The sequence below is a fragment of the Polypterus senegalus genome, chromosome 17 (genome assembly GCF_016835505.1).
Source record: "Polypterus senegalus isolate Bchr_013 chromosome 17, ASM1683550v1, whole genome shotgun sequence".
In the NCBI taxonomy this organism is placed as follows: Eukaryota; Metazoa; Chordata; class Cladistia; order Polypteriformes; family Polypteridae; genus Polypterus; species Polypterus senegalus.
In genome coordinates, this window is record NC_053170.1 from 5,284,785 (window position 1) to 5,304,961 (window position 20,177).

The 20,177-nt window shown below is 41.8% G+C and overlaps 1 protein-coding gene across 1 annotated transcript in view; it reads left to right on the plus strand.

Moving 5' to 3' along the window:
• itga2b (integrin, alpha 2b) overlaps nt 1–17,174 on the plus strand; it is a 70,256-nt gene extending 53,082 nt beyond the window's left edge. Inside the window, exons 17-22 of the mRNA XM_039740563.1 lie at nt 819–971; nt 1,730–1,840; nt 7,124–7,237; nt 10,104–10,205; nt 13,905–14,027; nt 15,995–17,174. Coding sequence (XP_039596497.1) covers nt 819–971; nt 1,730–1,840; nt 7,124–7,237; nt 10,104–10,205; nt 13,905–14,027; nt 15,995–16,102 — 711 coding nt within the window. The 3' untranslated portion in view covers nt 16,103–17,174. The remainder of the gene's footprint in view (nt 1–818; nt 972–1,729; nt 1,841–7,123; nt 7,238–10,103; nt 10,206–13,904; nt 14,028–15,994) is intronic.
• The last annotated feature ends 3,003 nt before the right edge of the window (nt 17,175–20,177 follow it).

Sequence of the window (20,177 nt, forward strand, 5' to 3'; positions counted from 1 at the left end):
TATTTTCTTTCTTTCTTTCTTTCTTTCTTTCTTTCTTTCTTTCTTTCTTTCTGTACAATGTAAAATGTTATTAATATTAGATATTACTCAGCATGAAAGGTGCTATATAATCTTTTTTTCTGTTTTATAAATTGAAATATTTTAATTATTTTAGATACTACTCTGTATGAAAGGCACTATATTTTCTTTCTTTCTTTCTTTCTTTCTTTACTATGTAAAATTTTATCAATATTAGATATTACCGTGAAAGGTGCTATATAATCTTCTTTTATTCTTTTTTATAAACTGAAATATTTTAATTATTTTAGATTTTACTCTGCATGAAAGGCACTATATTTTCTTTCTTTCTTTCTTTCTTTCTTTCTTTCACTACAAAGAAAAATATGTTATTAATTTTAGATATTACTCAGCATGAAAGGTGCTATATAATCTTTTTTTCTGTTTTATAAATTGAAATATTTTAATTATTTTAGATACTACTCTGTATGAAAGGCACTATATTTTCTTTCTTTCTTTCTTTCTTTCTTTACAATGTAAAATGTTATTAATATTAGATATTACTCAGCATGAAAGGTGCTATATAATCTTTTTTTATAAACTGAAATATTTAAATTATTTTAGATTTTACTCTGCATGACATGCACCATATTTTCTTTCTTTCTTTCTTTCTTTCTTTCTGTCTCTCACTGATTTTCCTCTCCGTGTGCCCCTCACGCTCTGCACTCTTTTTTCTTTTTCTTTTTTTTTACTGATGTTGTTGTTGTTGCCAGCCTGCTGATCTTTAATTTCTTTTTATTTCTCCTTCTGCCCCCTCCAAGCTCCATAATTTGGGCCCAGGTACCGTCAATGGCAAGCTTTCTTTGGAATTTCCTAGCCGTTCCCATGGCAACTTCCTGCTGTATGTCTTTGCCAACGCTTCAGAGGAGAACTTCAGATGTTTGACCGACTCCCCCGATGTCGACGTTTATAAAGTAAGGTGTTTCGGTACAAATTGAGTTTTTTGCCTTTGTTCCTCCTTTTTGTACATTCTAATAGACTTGAGAGCTTTAATGTTGATGCACAAGACGCTGACTGCAGATGAGAAGAAAAGTGAATCCTTTAAAGATATCAATCAGGCAGGCAGAGAGTTCTTGTTGAAGAGGAGAGGACATGAAACACAGCAGCTAGCAGAAGATGCCCAGACTGGAGGCTTTCAAAAGGCTCTGGGGGTCTGTCAAGTTTTCTGGGGTCAAAGTGGAGTGCTTCCTCAATAGATTTCTAGGTCAGGTCAGGTTGGGGAGGAGGCACTGGTCTACAGCACATTGGCACAGCCACCACATGACGAAACACCTCAGAATCCTGGTTGGCAACCCCCCAGGGAGACACACCAGTCCAAGCCCACCCTCCACAAATGACCCTCTATCTGCTGCAGGCAGGTGTCCAGCCACTCGGGTCCTCAACAATGAGCTGGATTGTCCTCGGGTAATCGCGCCACACTGGCGTAGTGCCGTAACTGACGCTCCCTCACCATGCAGGTCATGTGCCTCATTCGGGACTCTGTGAGCAACACAAAGTCAAACCAGCGGGACCCAAAGACCCTCCAAAGAAACACACATGAAGGAGTCCAGTCTTCATCTCAGCTCACTGGATAGCGGCCATGTCTCTCAAACAGGGAGCACCAGGATTCTAAAGATTTCTGGATCCAAGTTGGATTTATTGACTGTTTTTTTTTTTTTTTTTGTACTTACAGGTAGCTAAGCCTCTGACCTCCCAGAATGACTCGAGTGACGACAAACCCCACCTGATCAATAAGAGGGAGGTCCAAGAGACACAGTCGCTGACTCAAGGGCCTACTGTTGTGGTGGGTACCTAAACTAAATAAGCAGTTCAATTGAGTTCATGTTAACAGGCAAATACTAAATCCTAAAAACTCCCTCCCATTGATTACCTCCTGACTTTGACTAACCCTTTCCAGATTTGGGCAGCTCTTGTCCAGTTTCTGCATTACGTGTCTTGTGTGCTCTTGCAGTTGTATTTTTCGTCTGGCCATATTTTTTTTTTTCTAAGGTAATAATATCTCTTCAAATCATATTCTCTAAGATCATTAGACTGATGCGACCAAGTGAGGCTTCATCTCCCGAACTGAGTTCTACTTAGTTGTAACATTGAATCAAAGGATATGAGGTCAACAAAATAAAATGAACCAACTACAAAACAACACTGAAGTCATTCTCATGAATTTTCCAACTTGGCTTCTTCATTCCACTCTTTGCATCCTGCCGACTACACCATTTGACTTCTGTCAGTAGCTTTGGACTCATAGCAAACTACATAGTCAAATGAAACTGCAAATACAACCCACAAGCTATATACTGTATATATATATATATATATTGTAGCAGCAGGGGGCGCTACTGCTCCCTTGAACCCTCAGGTACCACGCCAAACACCAGGTACAAGTCCAAGACTTATTGTTTTTATTATAACAACGTGCACGAAGCACCGTCCACTCCACACTACTCATAGAAACTACAGTATTCAATAATTAATCACCAATACTCAATCCTCCACTCCCAGACACTTAGCCACCCTTAACCTCCCAGCTCAGCTCAGTGTCTGGGATTTCCCATGATCCTTTTATATCTCCTGACCCGGAAGTGAATCCACCCTACAGTCCATGAGATTCCTTATCACTTCCGGGTCAGATACAAAGTCCTTTTCTTCACCCCGGAAGCACGTCATTCCTACTGTTCATGTGACCAGGACATACATCTGGGTTATAGGGCACGTGGCACTCCCCAAGCCTCCCTACAGCGGCTCCTGGTGGTCCCCAGGGTATCCAGCAGGGCTGTTTATAAAAACCACAAGGTCCATGAGGACCTGCTGGAATTCAGAGAACCTCCATGCTGCTGGGAGGGCGCCATCTGGAGGCTTGGAGGGGTGAGCCGGAATATATGGCCAGCCATCCTTCACAATATACATATATATATATATAAAACAGTTCCATGACTGACTGACAGACAATGCACAGACCAAACCGCTGGACCTAAAGGGCTGAAATTTTGACAGTGCATTCCTCTAATGACATGGATAACTGCTAAGAAAGGATTTTTTGAAATTCCATCCCTTAAGGGGTGAATTGGGACACTCCAATACGTTTCTTGCCACTGAGAAGAGGGGCGGACGACATGGCGTGCATGCATGGAATGAGGAAGGGGATGTTTCTGTTTCTGCCTGACGGTAAAGCAAGCGACGGCCGTGCATCATTTGCCCGAGCGACTTGATGTTATGCACTTCGGTCTATAAATGATAACTGAAAGATCACATTTATCCAGGCATTGCTCAAATACAGAATAAGCCTATAGAATGGTTTTGTGAACGGGCCATTTGACTCCAAAAAATGATCAAGCTGCGTTCATTACTGACATGTTGCTGAAGTCCTTCGACGGAGAAGAAACGGTCTACAAGTCGATAGACACTGTCTGTAATGCAGATGAAGCCGTTAACTATCCGGTAGAGTTTTAAAATTCCCTTAAACCACCGGCTCTTCCATACCATAGGCTTACTCTGCGGAAGGGCACACCTTTGGAATTTAAACCACCGAAACTGTGTAATTGGCACTAGACTGCAAGTCAAAGCCCTGCATAAAAATGTCATCAAAGCCATTATTTTTATCGGGTGTGCTCGAAGAGAAAAAGTGTTCGTGCCGCGCATTCCTCTAATATCCAATGACCTCCCCTTTGACTTTAAGAGACTGCAGTTTCCCCTCAAAGTATGACGATAAATAAGTCTCAGGGCCAAACTTTGAAATACACTGGCGTAGATTTAAGGGAAGATTGTTTCTCCCGCGGTCAGTTTTACGTAGCTTGCTGACACGTAAGTTCATCCACGAGCCTGGTAATATTAGTGCCACCCAATAAAGAAACAAAAAATATTGTTTATAAGGAAATCTTCTAAAAAGCAATGAAATATTTACATTCCCACGGCGTCAGAAGTTCCAAGCGAAGAAAGTCACGGGCAATAACTATAACTTCATATATATATATATTTTAAAAAAAAAAGTATATTAAAACAGAGTCTCGTGCGGACGAAGTCACGGGCAAAAGCTAGTAAATATATAAGACTTTAGGGACTTTTAAAACTCGACTAAAATTAAGTGGATAGGACTGGCGAGCTTTGTTGTGCTGAATGGCCTGTTCTCGTCTCGACTGTTCTAATGTTCTAATGTCACACCATGTATGTGATTCAATATGTATAACTGTGTGTGCAATTCAATACACATGTCAGCATTTCACTATATATATATATATACAGTATATATACACACATATATACACTCACCTACAGGATTATTAGGACCACCATACTAATCCGGTGTTTGACCCCCTTTCGCCTTCAGAACTGCCTTAATTCTATGTGGCATTGATTCAACAAGGTGCTGAAAGCATTCTTTACAAATGTTGGCCCATATTGATAGGACAGCATCTTGCAGTTGATGGAGATTTGTGGGATGCACATCCAGGGCACGAAGCTCCCGTTCCACCACATCCCAAAGATGCTCTATTGGGTTGAGATCTGGTGACTGTGGGGGCCATTTTAGTACAGTGAACTCATTGTCATGTTCAAGAAACCAATTTGAAATGAGTCGAGCTTTGTGACATGGTGCATTATCCTGCTGGAAGTAGCCATCAGAGGATGGGTACATGGTGGTCATGAAGGGATGGACATGGTCAGAAACAATGCTCAGGTAGCCCGTGGCATTTAAATGATGCCCAACTGGCACTAAGGGGCCTAAAGTGTGCCAAGAAAACATCCCCCACACCATTACACCAGCACCACCAGCCTGCACAGTGGTAACAAGGCATGATGGATCCATGTTCTCATTCTGTTTACATCAAATTCTGACTCCACCATTTGAATGTCTCAACAGAAATCGAGACTCGTCAGACCAGGCAACATTTCTCCAGTCTTCAACTGTCCAATTTTGGTGAGCTTGTGCAAATTGTAGCCTCTTTTTCCTATTTGTAGTGGAGATGAGTGGTACCCGGTGGGGTCTTCTGCTGTTGTAGCCCATCCGCCTCAAGGTTGTGCGTGTTGTGGCTTCACAAATGCTTTGCTGCATACCTCGGTTGTAACGAGTGGTTATTTCAGTCAAAGTTGCTCTTCTATCAGCTTGAATCAGTCGGCCCATTCATTCTCCTCTGACCTCTAGCATCAACAAGGCATTTTCGCCCACAGGACTGCCGCATACTGGATGTTTTTCCCTTTTCACACCATTCTTTGTAAACCCTAGAAATGGTTGTGCGTGAAAATCCCAGTAACTGAGCAGATTGTGAAATACTCAGACCGGCCCGTCTGGCACCAACAACCATGCCACGCTCAGAATTGCTTAAATCACCTTTCTGTCCCATTCTGACATTCAGTTTGGAGTTCAGGAGATTGTCTTGACCAGGACCACACCCCTAAATGAAGCAACTGCCATGTGATTGGTTGATTAGATAATTGCATTAATGAGAAATTGAACAGGTGTTCCTAATAATCCTTTAGGTGAGTGTATATATATATATATATATATATATTGTGGTACATGGCCGGCCGTTCATCCTGGCCAATACACCCAGGCCACCAGATGGAGCCCTCCTTGCAGCATAGAAGTGCCCCGAATGCCAGCAGGGAATTATGGACAATGGACTTTTAATGCACAGCCCTGCTGGATACCATGGGGGCCGCCAGGGGTCACTGCAGGGAGGCCCAGGGACTATTTTCCCTACACCCCAGAAGTACGTCCTAGTCACATGGACAGAAGAAACGACTTGCTTCCAGGATGAATGAAAGGAGTTTAACCTGACCCGGAAGTGATGGAAAGTCACATGGACTGAGGGAGAAAAACTTCCGGGTCAAGGACTATAAAGGACTCTGGGAAATCCCAGACAGACGAGCTGAGTTGGGAGGCAGGGTGGCTAAGCATCTGGGAGAGAATTATTGTATTGTTTATTGAAGAATTGTGGAGAGGAGCATGCTTTGTGCACATTATTATTATAATAAATAATAATTGGACTTTTTATCTGGTGTCTGACGAGTGGTCAGAGGGTACAAGGGTGCGAGAAAGCCCTAATCTGTCACAATATATATATATATATATATATATATATATTCATGGCATTCATAGTCTGAATCACAATCTGATTGTATGGGTTATTACCTACCAGGTAACGCTTGTAGTTGGCCTGCCATTTGGCAAACATCCGCCACAGTGCCCTCTTCAGTTACGAGAAGCAGATCATAGAATGTGGCATAGTTTTACTGCCAAATAATGCAAAGAGTACGCGACACGTGTTTCGCCCTAATTCTGGGCTCATCAGATGTACACACTCAATGCATCTCTCTCGGGGATCAAACATCCGACGTCAGAGGCAAAGCCTCTTTATGTTGTACCACAGCGTGTTGTTCATTTATTTGACAGCATGCACGATCCCCGGGCAGGCCTTCTCTAAACTTCTCCATCAACATCCTCAGAGCAAACATCCCATCTGTGGTGCTCCTTCCTGGCATGAAACCATCCTGCTGCTCACTAATCATCACCTCACTTCTTATCTGAGCTTCTACTACTCTGTCCCATAACTTCATGCTGTGGTTCATCAATTTTATCCCCCTGTAGTTACTGCGGTCCTGCACATCTCATTTATTCTTAAATATCGGCACCAGTTCACTTCTTCTCCACTCCTCAGGCATCATCTCACTTTCCAAGATTCCATTAAACAATCTGGTTAAAAACTCCACTGCCATCTCTCCCAAGCACCGCCATGCTTCCACAGGAACGTCATCTGGACCAGCGAAGATATACTGTTTAAATGAAGATCACATTTTGATAGGTCCACATGTGATAAAAAAAGAAAAAAAAATAACAGGGTCACATAACTGTATAGTCGATTATTATGAGTCCAAAGCTACTGACTGAAGAGAAATGGAGTAGTCGGCAGGATGCAGCATGTAGAAAGAAGGCACCAATCTTCTTGAGTTCAGCTGGAGAACTCGTGACAAGCATGTTGTTTTTTTGCTTTATAATGTTCTCCAGCTTCATTTCTATTCATGCTACTATAATGTCATTTTAATTTGTTTGTCTTCTTTGTTATCTCTGTGGCAGAACTGCACGACCACAAATTGCATGAGATTCATCTGTGTAATGACCAACTTGGAGAAGGGCCGAAGTGCTGTGGTCAAAGTCCTTTCTCGACTCTGGGTCCAGAGCTTCTTGGAAGTAAGAAGAAACAAATCCAGGCTTGTTATTTTACCTAAAATATCATAAAGGGTGACAGATTTTGGATGTAAACCTGCAGAGGATAATTGAAGAGTCTCAGTCCTTTGTTGTGATCCTGTCGCAAAAGTCTCAAAAAGGGCTGTAGGACAGTGGTTCTCAACCTGTGGTGGTGGGCACCCCTAGGGGGTCGCAAAGTAACAAAAAGGGGGGCGTGAAGATGTGAAGCAAAGAAAACAAGAATCAAAAATATGAAAAAAACATCTGTTGGAACCAAAACAAATGAACTTAAACTACATTCTGATACTAGAACAATAAATATAGAGTTAGATAAATGTCGATAAAAGTTAAGTAGGTATAATAAAATATGCACCTACATTTCAAAAAAATTTTTTTCATAAAACTGTTATGAAAACTCGGGTCGCAAATACTTATAGGTTGAGAAACGCTGACGTAGGCCTCAAAAACAGACCTACTCTTTACTCATCGGGTCTGCACCAAACTATGACCTCATCACCTCAGGCAGCCTGGCCCCAAATTCAAGAGGCAGGCTTATACCCCGTGTATGCCCATAAATGGAGCAATGGCTTTTGAAGTCCCAAATATAAAAAATAAGGGAGGGGATAATCAGAAAAACCTCTGGTCAAACTTAACCATCCATCCATCCATTAACCAACCCACTAAATCCTAAGTACAGGGTCACGGGGGTCTGCTGGAGTCAATCCCAGCCAACACTGGGCACAAGGCAGGAAACAAACCCCAGGCAGTGTGCCAGTCCACCACAGAAACTTAACCAAAGTTCCATAAATGTGTAAAGATTCTTTGAAGGCTTCAAAAAATAAAGACATAAAGGAGTAAAAAAGCAAACAAATCCAATCATCAATAATCGCAAACTTGCAGGTGAAGTTGCTGCCAAAGGAGTTCTGCAAAGAACCCAACTAAGGGTCTGAATATGCCAATGAATGGCAGGTTTCAGTTTTTGATTTTTCATAAATTTCTGAAGACATGTTCTCGCCTTTATGGGTTATTGAGTGTAGATTAAGTGAAGGGGTCTGAAGACTTTCAGAATCCACTGCAGAATTAGAACATTAGAACAATCTTGGCGAGAACGGGCCATTCAGCACGCCAGTCCGGTCCACTTAACTCTTCTGAAAAAACATCAAGTGTAGTTTTGAAAGACCCTAAAGTCCCCCTGCCCACCAGATCACTTGTTCACTTATTCCGGGTGTCTGTGGTTCTCTGTGTGAAGAAAAACTTCCTAATGTTTGTGCGAAATTTCCCCTTCACAAGTTTCCAGCTGTGTCCCCGTGTTCTTGATCAACTCATTTTACGCCACCGTCTCGATCCACTGCACTGATTCCCTTCATCATTTTAAACACTTCAGTCAGGTCTCCTCTTCTCTATTTAACGGGTCAGCTCTTTTAATCTTCCCTCATAACTCATCCCCTGTAGCCCTGAATCACCCTAGTCGCTCTTCTCTGGACCTTCTCTTGTGCTGCTCTGTCCTTTTTGTAGCCTGGAGACCCAAACTGCACACAGGACTCCAGATGAGGCCTCACCAGTGTGTTATAAAGCTTGAGCAGAACCTCCTGTGACTTGTACTCCACACGTCAAGGCGCTATATAACCTGACAGTCTGTTAGCCTTCTTAATGGCTTCTGAACACTGTCTGGAAGTCGATAGCTTAGAGTCCACTACGACTCCTAAATCCTTCTCATAAGGTCGACTCTCGATTTCCAGACCCCCATTGTGTATTCAAACCTTTACTTCCTGCTTGTAATTCTTTATGTTTACTGACATTAAAATTTCATTATCCACAAATCTGCTCAAGCCTGTCTGCTGTCCAAGTCCTTCTGTGATGATATAACGGATTCCTAATTATCTGCTAATCCACCTATCTTGGTATTATCTGCAAACTTAACCAGCTTGTTCCTTATATTCCTATCTAAATCATTTATATTTATGAATAATAGCAACAGCCCTAGCACTGCCCCCTGCTGGTCACCACTTTTAACATCGGCCAATTCTGATGAGGTTCCTCGTCGTATCCTTTTGGTGTTTCCTCATTGAATTCCAGCATGTTAGTAAAACACGACCTCCCTCTTCTGACCCCTCACTGACTCTCCATTCAAACTCCTGTCCATGCCACGTGTTGCTCAATCTTCTCCTTAATAATTCCTTCCATTAATTTTCCTGTGATGCACGTTAAGCTTACTGGCCTACAGTTGCTTGGATCTGCCCTGTCACCCTTTTTATATAATGAGATGATATTGGCCATTTTGGGTGGCGCATTGGGCAGTAAGGAGACCTGGGTTCACTTCCCAGGTCCTCCCTGTGTGGAGTTTGCATGTCCTCTGCATGGGTTTCCTCCCACAGTCCAAAGACATGCAGGTTAGGTGCATTGGCGATTCTAAATTGTCCCTGGTGTGTGCGTGTGTGTGTGCCCTGCGGTGGGCTGGCACCCTGCCCAGGGTTTGTTTCCTGCCTTGCGCCCTGTGTTGGCTTGGATTGGCTCCAGCAGACCCCCGTGACCCTGTAGTTAGGATATAGTGGGTTGGATGATGGATGGATGGATGGATATTGGCCATTTTCCAGTCTTTCAGAATCTCTCCAGTGTGCGGTTACTTCCTATAAATACATGTCATGAAGGTTATAAAGGTTTCTATTTTTTTTAAATTCTAGTTGTCTGGAAAGGAGGTCCCCTGTGGTGCCAACAATGTTCCTTCAATGCCCCCTGTTGAGTCAGGGTCCAACTCACCCCATTGACTCCCAACATCAGTATGGTTCATAAAGCGGAAGCATTTGTCAGTCATTCACCTGGAAGCAGGTAGAACTTTCCCTCACTTTTCTATGCTCTTCTTCTTCTCCAGAGACCCTTTGAAGATTACATCCTTCAGTCCAAGGCAGAATACCGGGTGACCAGCATGCCATACAAAGTCCAGCCGACGGTGTTCCCCAGTGGGACAGCTGAGGTAAACCTGGCAAGGTCTGCTCAGGGGGTTAGTGAAAGGACCAAGCAATGTCCTGGGCTATAGAAGTAAATGTTGTGGTCAGTATGAAATGTTTCATCTTGGTCTTCTTCGACTAGTCGTGGGTGTACCATCTTGATGTTCTGCTAGGCCTAAATTTCGTGTATTACTCTTCCTGATAAATGAACACCTTGCTTTTCCTCTTGTAGTCTCAGATGTATCATTTTGCCCAGTTTTTGGTAGTCCAAGATGAATCTTTTGATATCAGTCCCATTCATAACATGGACCCTACCATCTTGGTCTTCTGCCATTGGCATAGATCAGGGGTGTCCATCTCCGATCCTGGAGGGCCACAGTGGCTGCAGGTTTTCATTCTCACCCTTCTCCTAATCAGTGATCAGTTTTCACTGCTAATTAACTTCTTTTCCCTTCATTTTAGTGTCCCTGTTTTTAAGGATTCAGTCCTCTGAATTGATTCTTTTCTTCATTAAATGACAGCCAAACAGAAATGAGACGTCAGGTGAGCCATCAGATGACTCCAAACGATTTCACTCCAGCCAGTTTCTTAATTAGAAGCCCCTTCTTGTTGGTAATCAAACCCATTATGTAATTTCATGGCTTGTTGCTGCTCTTATTTTGCCACAGCAGAACCGCTGATTGTGTTTATTTTTCTTAAGAACACCGTCGAAGTGTTTTTGGTGGCCTGAGCTGATCAGCCTTATTGAGACCTTCAGCTCTTTCTTTATTTTCAGATATTGTGTGATGGGCACAAGTTAGCTGGTCATGTGTTGGCACATTTTGTGTCTCATGTTTGTTTGGCTGCAGACTTGGGGGTCTGGGCAAAGTCGATTAAAATGAAGGTGAAAGAAGCTCTGGTCACTTATTAAGAAGATGGTTAGAATGAATACCTGCCAGAATGGAGGTGGACACCCCATGTATTGGGTATACCCATGTGTGGCTCTAAAATCAGGGCGTTCTGACTGCACACTCAGGAGCCCGTGACAGCACAGGAACGCTCGATGAAAGAATCGAATCTCTGCATGCCGAATTTACCAAGGGGTACCCCCACTTCCTTTCATGAAATGATTGAGACCCCACTCGCCGAATGCAAGAGCTGGAAATACCACACTGGGTATCTGTGGACTGCATTGTTAAAATGTGGTCAGCACTCTGTTAGCGAGCTAAGACACCCAGGGGGCTTGTGGGGGCCTTAATGCGGCCTTGGGTGCACCGTTCCATCTTGATCTTGTCACAAACTATTTACACTACAATGCAATTTATACCTTGTCAAAGATGAGACAAATGAGTCGCCAAAAGCTTTGGGGCAGCCACTTATAGAATTTTTCCCTGGCTGCAAAAGAGTTGAGTAAAGAGTGCATTTGTGTACAAATTTGAGTCCAAAACAGAACTGTCTTGTCGAGGCAAAGATGGCAGTTTTAAAGCAGAGTGTAGGAAGTGACATCACCTGGGCTGGAACCAGAAGTGATGTCATCAGGGCTGGAAAACGGAAAGTTATGTCATTAAGCCCGGAAACCAGAAGTGACATCATCAGGGCCAGAACCAGAAGTGATGTCATCAGGGCCGGAAAACGGAAAGTTATGTCATTAAGCCCGGAACCGGAAGTGACATCATCAGGGCCGGAACCAGAAATGATGTCATCAGGGCTGGAAAACGGAAAGTTATGTAATTAAGCTCGAAACCAGAAGTGACATCATCAGTGCCTGAACCAGAAGTGATGTCATCAGGGACAGAAAATGGAAAGTTATGTCATTAAGCTCGGAACCAGAAGTGACGTCATCAGGGCCGGAACAAGAAATGATGTCATCAGGGCCGGAAAACGGAAAGTTATGTCATTAAGCTCGGAACCAGAAGTGACATCATCAGGGCCGGAACCAGAAGTGATGTCATCAGGGACAGAAAATGGAAAGTTATGTCATTAAGCTCGGAACCAGAAGTGACGTCATCAGGGCCGGAACAAGAAATGATGTCATCAGGGACAGAAAGCAGAAAGTTATGTCATTAAGCCTGGAGCCGGAAGTGACATCATCAGGTGTGCAGTGGAAAGAGAGAAAGGGTCAGTACACTCCGCCACCCTATGGTCTGGAGTGGAGTTATCCTCATTCAGGCCCTTTAGCTGCCTCCCAAGCACACGAGTGTGAAAATCTCTTTTCAGTGAGTGCAGACACAGAACTTTGAACAATTCAAAATTAAAATGCAAGTAGAGTTTATACTATTTATTAAATACAGAACAGGTACACATAGAATTTGCAAATAACACACAATAAACAAGATAGAAACTGACTTAACATAAATGAAAACCAACACAATCTGTCCATGAATTAACTGATGAACGATGGCCAGTTGACAATGGTGGAGATTAAAATTGTAAATGAGAAAGTCTGAAATGAAGTCACCGTCCCGGAGACCTCGACCAACTGACCGTCTACGCCCCCCTGGGTGTTCTGTAGTGGAGTCTGTCCAATCAGATGATTCCAACGCTCCTTTATCTGAGATGACTTTTCTACATGCAGGAGAGCAGCCTGGCAGTACAGCAGTGGCACCAACTGCCACATCCAGATATTGAGAAGAGAAACAGAATAGAGGAGGGCTAGTAACGCTTTACAAATATTGTGATCCTTATATTTTTGTACAAATGACAAACAAACAGACATGAAGTATGCACAGCTGATCAGCAGCTCTAGTCAGGGTGTGCCGGACTAAAGTCAGGAGTCTTCAGCCTGAGAGTGAAGGGGCCTCTCTTATCGCAGCAGGCAGATCATTCCACAGCTTCAGAGGGCCTTGAACTAAAAGCTCGACCTCCCATTGCTATTTTCTTAATCTTTGGTATCCTAAGTAGGCTGGCATCTTGAGATCTGAACGTGTGCTCAGATTTATAAGTAAAGATAAGTTCAGACAATTAAGCGGGGCCTCTGCCATTCAAGGCTTTTGAAGTTTCAAGAAGGATTTTTGAAATCAGCCCTAAACTTAACTGGGAGCCAGTGCAAGGACTCGAAGACGGGGGTTATGTGTGTAATAATTAGAGTTCTGAATGAAAAAAAGGTGCATTTCATTTTAATGAGTTTGTTGTAATCCTGGAGGACACTGGGATATCTTGGCAGTCAAAAACGCATGTTTTCATCTCAAGCTACACATTATGAAGTGTTTCACCAGCTTTCAACAGTTTGTCACCTGGCAGCCCACCGTACCTCATTATTATCCTGGTCTCATTACAGTGACATCAGTAAAACATTTAATCTTGGTCTTTCATTCTCTAAGCGTAATGTGAATCAAGTCAAGTTGATTTATTTCTGATAGTCAGTGTGCAATAATTTCATTTTCATTGTTTTCTAGTCATCTAGGGCACACCATTTCTCTTTGCTCTCCTGAAAGATGAAGTGGTGGCTCTGTGGCTAAGGATCTGCACTGGCATCTGAACGATTGTTGGTTTGAATCCTGTTACTCTCAGAAGGGAATGTCTTCTGTTGGGCCCTTGAGCAAGACCCATGACCAGGGGCCACTGTACAATAGCTGAGCCAGTGCTTGACCCCCAAAGGTCATGTGAAAAGACTCTCAGGGATTAGCAAAGTATTTCAAATCTTGGGGTCCTCTCCCAAATATGGAGAACATGGAATTACCTTGAGATCTTCTCACTTTACTCAACCGCAAAAATTCATAAATAACTCTGAACTGCACTTCTTTCAGACCCAGACAGGAGTTGTGTGGGTCACCCCAGATAATGCCAAGGAGGTCCCTGTTTGGTGGATAATCGTAGCTGTCATCGGCGGCCTGATCTTGCTGGCCCTTTTGATTTACATCTTTTGGAAGGTAAAATGTATCTATCTATCTATCTATCTATCTATCTATCTATCTATCTATCTATCTATCTATCTATCTATCTATCTATCTATCTATCTATCTATCATATAGTGCCTTTCATATCTATTTATATATTATACTACACATTAAGCCCGTTACAATAACAGGCGCTAGAACAGTAGTGCATAAACATTAGTATGAACAGTCTATATTAAATGGCAAAGGACCTTGTATGTGGCTGTAATATGCGTCACTGTATTGTGTGCCTTTAATTTTCTCTCTCAGTAATACTGGTTTGTATTTCCATAAAATGCCTGTAATTTTGTATGACAGTAATACAGTGGAACCTCGGCTCACGACCATAATTCGTTCGGAAACTCTGGTTGTAACCTGATTTGGTCGTGAACAGAAGTAATTTCCCCCATAGGATTGTATGTAAATAGAATTAATCCATTCCAGACCGTATGAACTGTATGTTAATATATATTTTTTTAAGTTTTTAAACACAAACATAGTTTATTATACCACTGAATGCACAGCGTAATAGTAAACTAAATGTAAAAACCTTGAACAACAGAGAAAACTAACACTGCAAGAGTTTGCACTACAGCCTTATGACCCGCTCGCTAAAAACACTTTTTTTTAATGAGTTTTAAGCAAAAGGAAAAAAATTAACATTTGAAAAATCTGTGATTTAGTAAACAACCAAGAAAAGTAACATTGCAACAATGCACGCGTGCGCCTCTGTGTGTCTCTTTCACTCTCTCTCTCTCTCTGCACAGGGAGAGACTGAACACGTGCAGCCCCGTACACGCGCACTTCACCAAAAGACACACAGACACCTGGACGCACACAGGCGTTTTATTAAAAGAGGATAGTGCCTTTCTCTATCTATCTATCTATCTATCTATCTATCTATCTATCTATCTATCTATCTATCTATCTATCTATCTATCTATCTATCATATAGTGCCTTTCATGTCTATGTATCTATCTATCTATCATATAGTGCCTTCCATGTCTATCCATCTATCTATCTATCTATCTATCTATCTATCTATCTATCTATCTATTATATAGTGCCTTTCACTTTTATCTATCTATCTATCTATCTATCTATCTATCTATCTATCTATTATATAGTGCCTTTCATGTCTATCTATCTATCTATCTATCTATTATATAGTGCCTTCCATGTCTATGTATCTATCTATCTATTATATAGTGCCTTTCATGTCTATCTATCTATCTATCTATCTATCTATCTATCTATCTATCTATTTATCTATCTATCTATCTATCTATCATATAGTGCCTTTCACTTTTATCTATCTATCTATCTATCTATCTATCTATCTATCTATCTATCTATCTATCTATCTATCTATCTATCTATCTATCTATCTATATCTGTTATATAGTGCCTTACATGAATCATGAGGTTTAAAGGGTGAAACACAATAAAAAGACATTTATTAAAGAATTGGTTAATTAATTTATAACTTTGGTCTTACTAATTTGTGCAAAAACACTAAAATTAACTCTTGAAATACAGTAAGTAAAACTCAAATAAAGTGCACAGTGTCGTCTTATGTGAGCCAGCTGGGTGAAGGTTTGAATTAGTTTGGCTTGCAAATTGAGAGGATGGATGAAAATCTGTCCATCCACAGCAAGAGTTCTCATTGTCTATTGCTTATGTCATGTGCACCCACTACAATATGGGAAGCATTGCCATGGCAACTACACAAATCGCAGTTCCCACAGCCAAAACAAAGTTGTGGGGAAAACAGGAGCTAATAATTATAAACTTTTCAGAGAAACCTCTGATCAAAAAACAACGTGCACCACTGAACCCTTGAGACCATAACCCCCCAAAGAAAATGTCCAAATGAATGTTATTCCTAGTAGGAGATGTGCAGAAAATTAAATTAAACATGCGTTTCCTAGCAATCACTCTCAATGTCCCTTCCCTGCAGGTTGGATTTTTCAAGAGAACTCGACCTCCACAGGACGACAATGAAGAGCTCTCCCCGGACGACACCGCTAACTCTGTGTATGCTGATATGCAAAGTAAAACGGACTGAAAACGCCGACATTGCAGCAGCTCTGGGGACTGCCATGAGCTTCAGTCTTTCACTGGGATTTACGAAACTACATTTTCTTTCATTTGTATCATCTGCTTTTTAGTCAAAGTTTACAAATTTCATCACCTCTGTCCATTTCAGCATGAAACTGTTCTCAAAGATAAGCCCGGATGGAGGACACCTGGACCTGGTGCCTTCCCATTGTATAATATTTCCCTCCTCCATTATGAAGATCCCAAGTTATGTGCCAGGCGTGTGACTCCTTGAGTCCAGTGAGCCAAGTTTTATTAAATATTTCAGTTTTGAATGCTGTTTCTTTCTATTTTTGTATTTTCACCTGCCTTTGCTGAAATAAGTAATAAACAAAATAATTTTGACGCTTACATCTGCTTTGCAACTTTGTTTTATTTCTATTGGATCCTCTTTTCCATTTCCTGATGACTGTTCCTATCTTGCTTTAATAATAATAATAATAATAATTCTTTACGTTTATATAGGACTTCTCACTACTTAAAGTGCTTTACATGGTGAGTGGGGAGCCACTTCAACCACCTCCAATGTGTAACACCCACCTGGAGGAGGCAACGGCAGCCATGTTTGCGCCAGAATGCTCAGCACATGTGAGCTGTTAGGTAGTGAAGTGGCGAGAGAGACAGAGAGAGACAGGGGATGATTAGGGGGCCAGAATGATGGGAGCAGTTTAGCCAGGATATCGGGATACGCCCTGCTGGCTTTCCTGTCTTCCTTGGATTTTGACCTCTTCCTGCAATCCGATGCCGGCTCTCCTCCACATGCGGTTCTTCCTACATTTTCTTCTGCTGCATCAGATTAGTGCAGCAGGACCCACACAGTCAGCGCTGTGCAAGTTCACACCTCACAAGAACGAGCTCAAAGTTCAGTTCACACCGATTAAAAGGAATACATTCACGTTCATAGCTCACCATTTTAATTTTGAACTTGTTCATTTTCAGTTCATTTTGTATTTTTAAGGAGTGAAGAATAAATGACCCAGGAGTTTACTTTTATCAATTTTGCATGTCTGGAGTTTTTTTTGTTTTTTTTTGTCCACCCTGGCCATTGGACCTTACTCATATTCTACAAACTGGATTCCAAAAAAGTTGGGACACTATACAAATCGTGAATAAAAACTGAATGCAATGATGTGGAGGTGCCAACTTCTAATATTTTATTCAGAATAGAACATAAATCACGGAACAAAAGTTTAAACTGAGAAAATGTATCATTTTAAGGGAAACATATGTTGATTCAGAATTTCATGGTGTCAACAAATCCCAAAAAGTTGGGACAAGGCCATTTTCACCACTGTGTGGCATCTCCCCTTCTTCTTACAACACTCAACAGACGTCTGGGGACCGAGGAGACCAGTTTCTCAAGTTTAGAAATAGGAATGCTCTCCCATTCTTGTCTAATACAGGCCTCTAACTGTTCAATCGTCTTGGGCCTTCTTTGTCGCACCTTCCTCTTTATGATGCGCCAAATGTTCTCTATAGGTGAAAGATCTGGACTGCAGACTGGCCATTTCAGTACCCGGATCCTTCTCCCACGCAGCCATGATGTTGTGATTGATGCAGAATGTGGTCTGGCATTATCTTGTTGAAAAATGCAGGGTCTTCCCTGAAAGAGATGACGTCTGGATGGGAGCATATGTTGTTCTAGAACCTGAATATATTTTTCTGCATTGATGGTGCCTTTCCAGACATGCAAGCTGCCCATGCCACACGCACTCATGCAACCCCATACCATCAGAGATGCAGGCTTCTGAACTGAGCGTTGATAACAACTTGGGTTGTCCTTGTCCTCTTTGGTCCGGATGACATGGCGTCCCAGATTTCCAAAAGAACTTCAATCGTGACTCGCCTGACCACAGAACAGTCTTCCATTTTGCCACACTCCATTTTAAATGATCCCTGGCCCAGTGACAACGCCTGAGCTTGTGGATCTTGCTTAGAAATGGCTTCTTCTTTGCACTGTAGAGTTTCAGCTGGCAACGGCGGATGGCACGGTGGATTGTGTTCACTGACAATGGTTTCTGGAAGTATTCCTGAGCCCATTCTGTGATTTCCTTTACAGTAGCATTCCTGTTTGTGGTGCAGTGTCGTTTAAGGGCCCGGAGATCACGGGCATCCAGTATGGTTTTACGGCCTTGACCCTTACGCACAGAGATTGTTCCAGATTCTCTGAATCTTCGGATGATGTTATGCACAGTTGATGATGATAGATGCAAAGTCTTTGCAATTTTTCGCTGGGTAACACCTTTCTGATATTGCTCCACTATCTTTCTGCACAACATTGTGGGAATTGGTGATCCTCTACCCATCTTGGCTTCTGAGAGACACTGCCACTCTGAGAAGCTCTTTTTATACCCAATCATGTTGCCAACTGACCTAATTAGTGTTTATTGGTCTTCCAGCTCTTCGTTATGCTTACATTTACTTTTTCCAGCCTCTTATTGCTACTTGTCCCAACTGTTTTGGGATTTGTTGACACCGTGAAATTTTGAATCAACATATTTTTCCTTTAAAATGATACATTTACTCGGATTAAACGTTTGATCTGTCATCTACGTTCTATTACAAATAAAATATTGACATTTGCCATCTCCACATCATTGCATTCAGTTTTTATTCACAATTTGTTTAGTGTCCCAACTTTTTTGGAATCCGGTTTGTATGTCAAATAATGTTGACTTACTGTATTTTATTTTCTTACTGTGTCTTTTATTTTTCTATTCTTCATTATGTAAAGCACTTTGAGCTACTGTTTGTATGAAAATGTGCTATAGAAATAAATGTTGTTGTTGTTATATTAGGCTATTACAGTGTTCTTGAATACAATACAATAATTATGAAGACTTTTTTTATTTAAATACACTTTATTGAGTTATACCCAGCGACAAACACATATAACCATATATACTAATATCCTCCAAGTCAAAAAAGAAATTAAACAGATGCAAGTATCCTTATAAATGACCGCTCTGTTTCCAACCGTGTGACACAAATGGTGACTGTGAGCCAGCGGGTATAAGTAAACTAACCGATTACACTGCCAGTCAAAATTCACGTCACATATTGCGTGTCCAACGGGGAAAAATCTAAAGTTGCCTCACAAAGTCCAACGTTTTCCTAAAAGCAAAAGCGGAGCTTCACCACGAGCTCGAGTCAGCAGGGGTGCAACTTAAGCACAAGCAGGCAGACACAGACAGCGCCAATTTGATTTGACGTTATTTTTTGCGAATACAAATAAATGGCAAAAATAAAAAAAAATTCATATGAAATAAATATTTGTAAAAATCCACTATTTGTGCTCATCTGAATACCGTATTCTGATTTGGCTTCACCCCTACATTACAGGCAGTGGCGTCACTAAGAGTTTGTGCCACTCGGGGTGGGGTGGTGCTTCAATTTTTCACCCTCCAACATATCTGAACATGTTAAACTATCCATCCATCTATTATTCAACCCGCTATATCTTAACTACAGGGGTCTGCTGGAGCCAATCGAAGCCAACACAGGGCGTAAGGCAGGAAACAAACCCCGGGCAGGGTGCCAGCCCACCACAGGGCACACACACACACACACACACACACACTGGGGACAATTTAGAATCGCCAATACACCTAACCTGCATGTCTTTGGACTGTGGGAGGAAACCCATACGGACACGGGGATGACATGCAAACGCCACGCAGGGAGGACCCGGGAAGCGAACCCAAGTCTCCCAACTGTGAGGCGGCAGCGCTACCCACCGCGCCACTGTGCCACCCAAAAAGAAAACAAGCATTGAAAATATGAAAAATATATCTATTGAAACCAAAACAAATTAACTTAAACTACATTCTGATACTAGAAAAACAAATATAGAGTTAGATAAATGTCGATAAAAGTTAAGTAGGTATAATAAATCTTGTAGCGGTTTATCGGCAGCAAACAATATAGGAATACATTTTATTAGGGTTTTAAAAAAAACGTTAGGGGGCGCGATTAAAACTGTTCGCAAATACTTAAAGGCTGTGAAACGCTGATCTAATTTGTCCCACTTGGCCGATATAAAT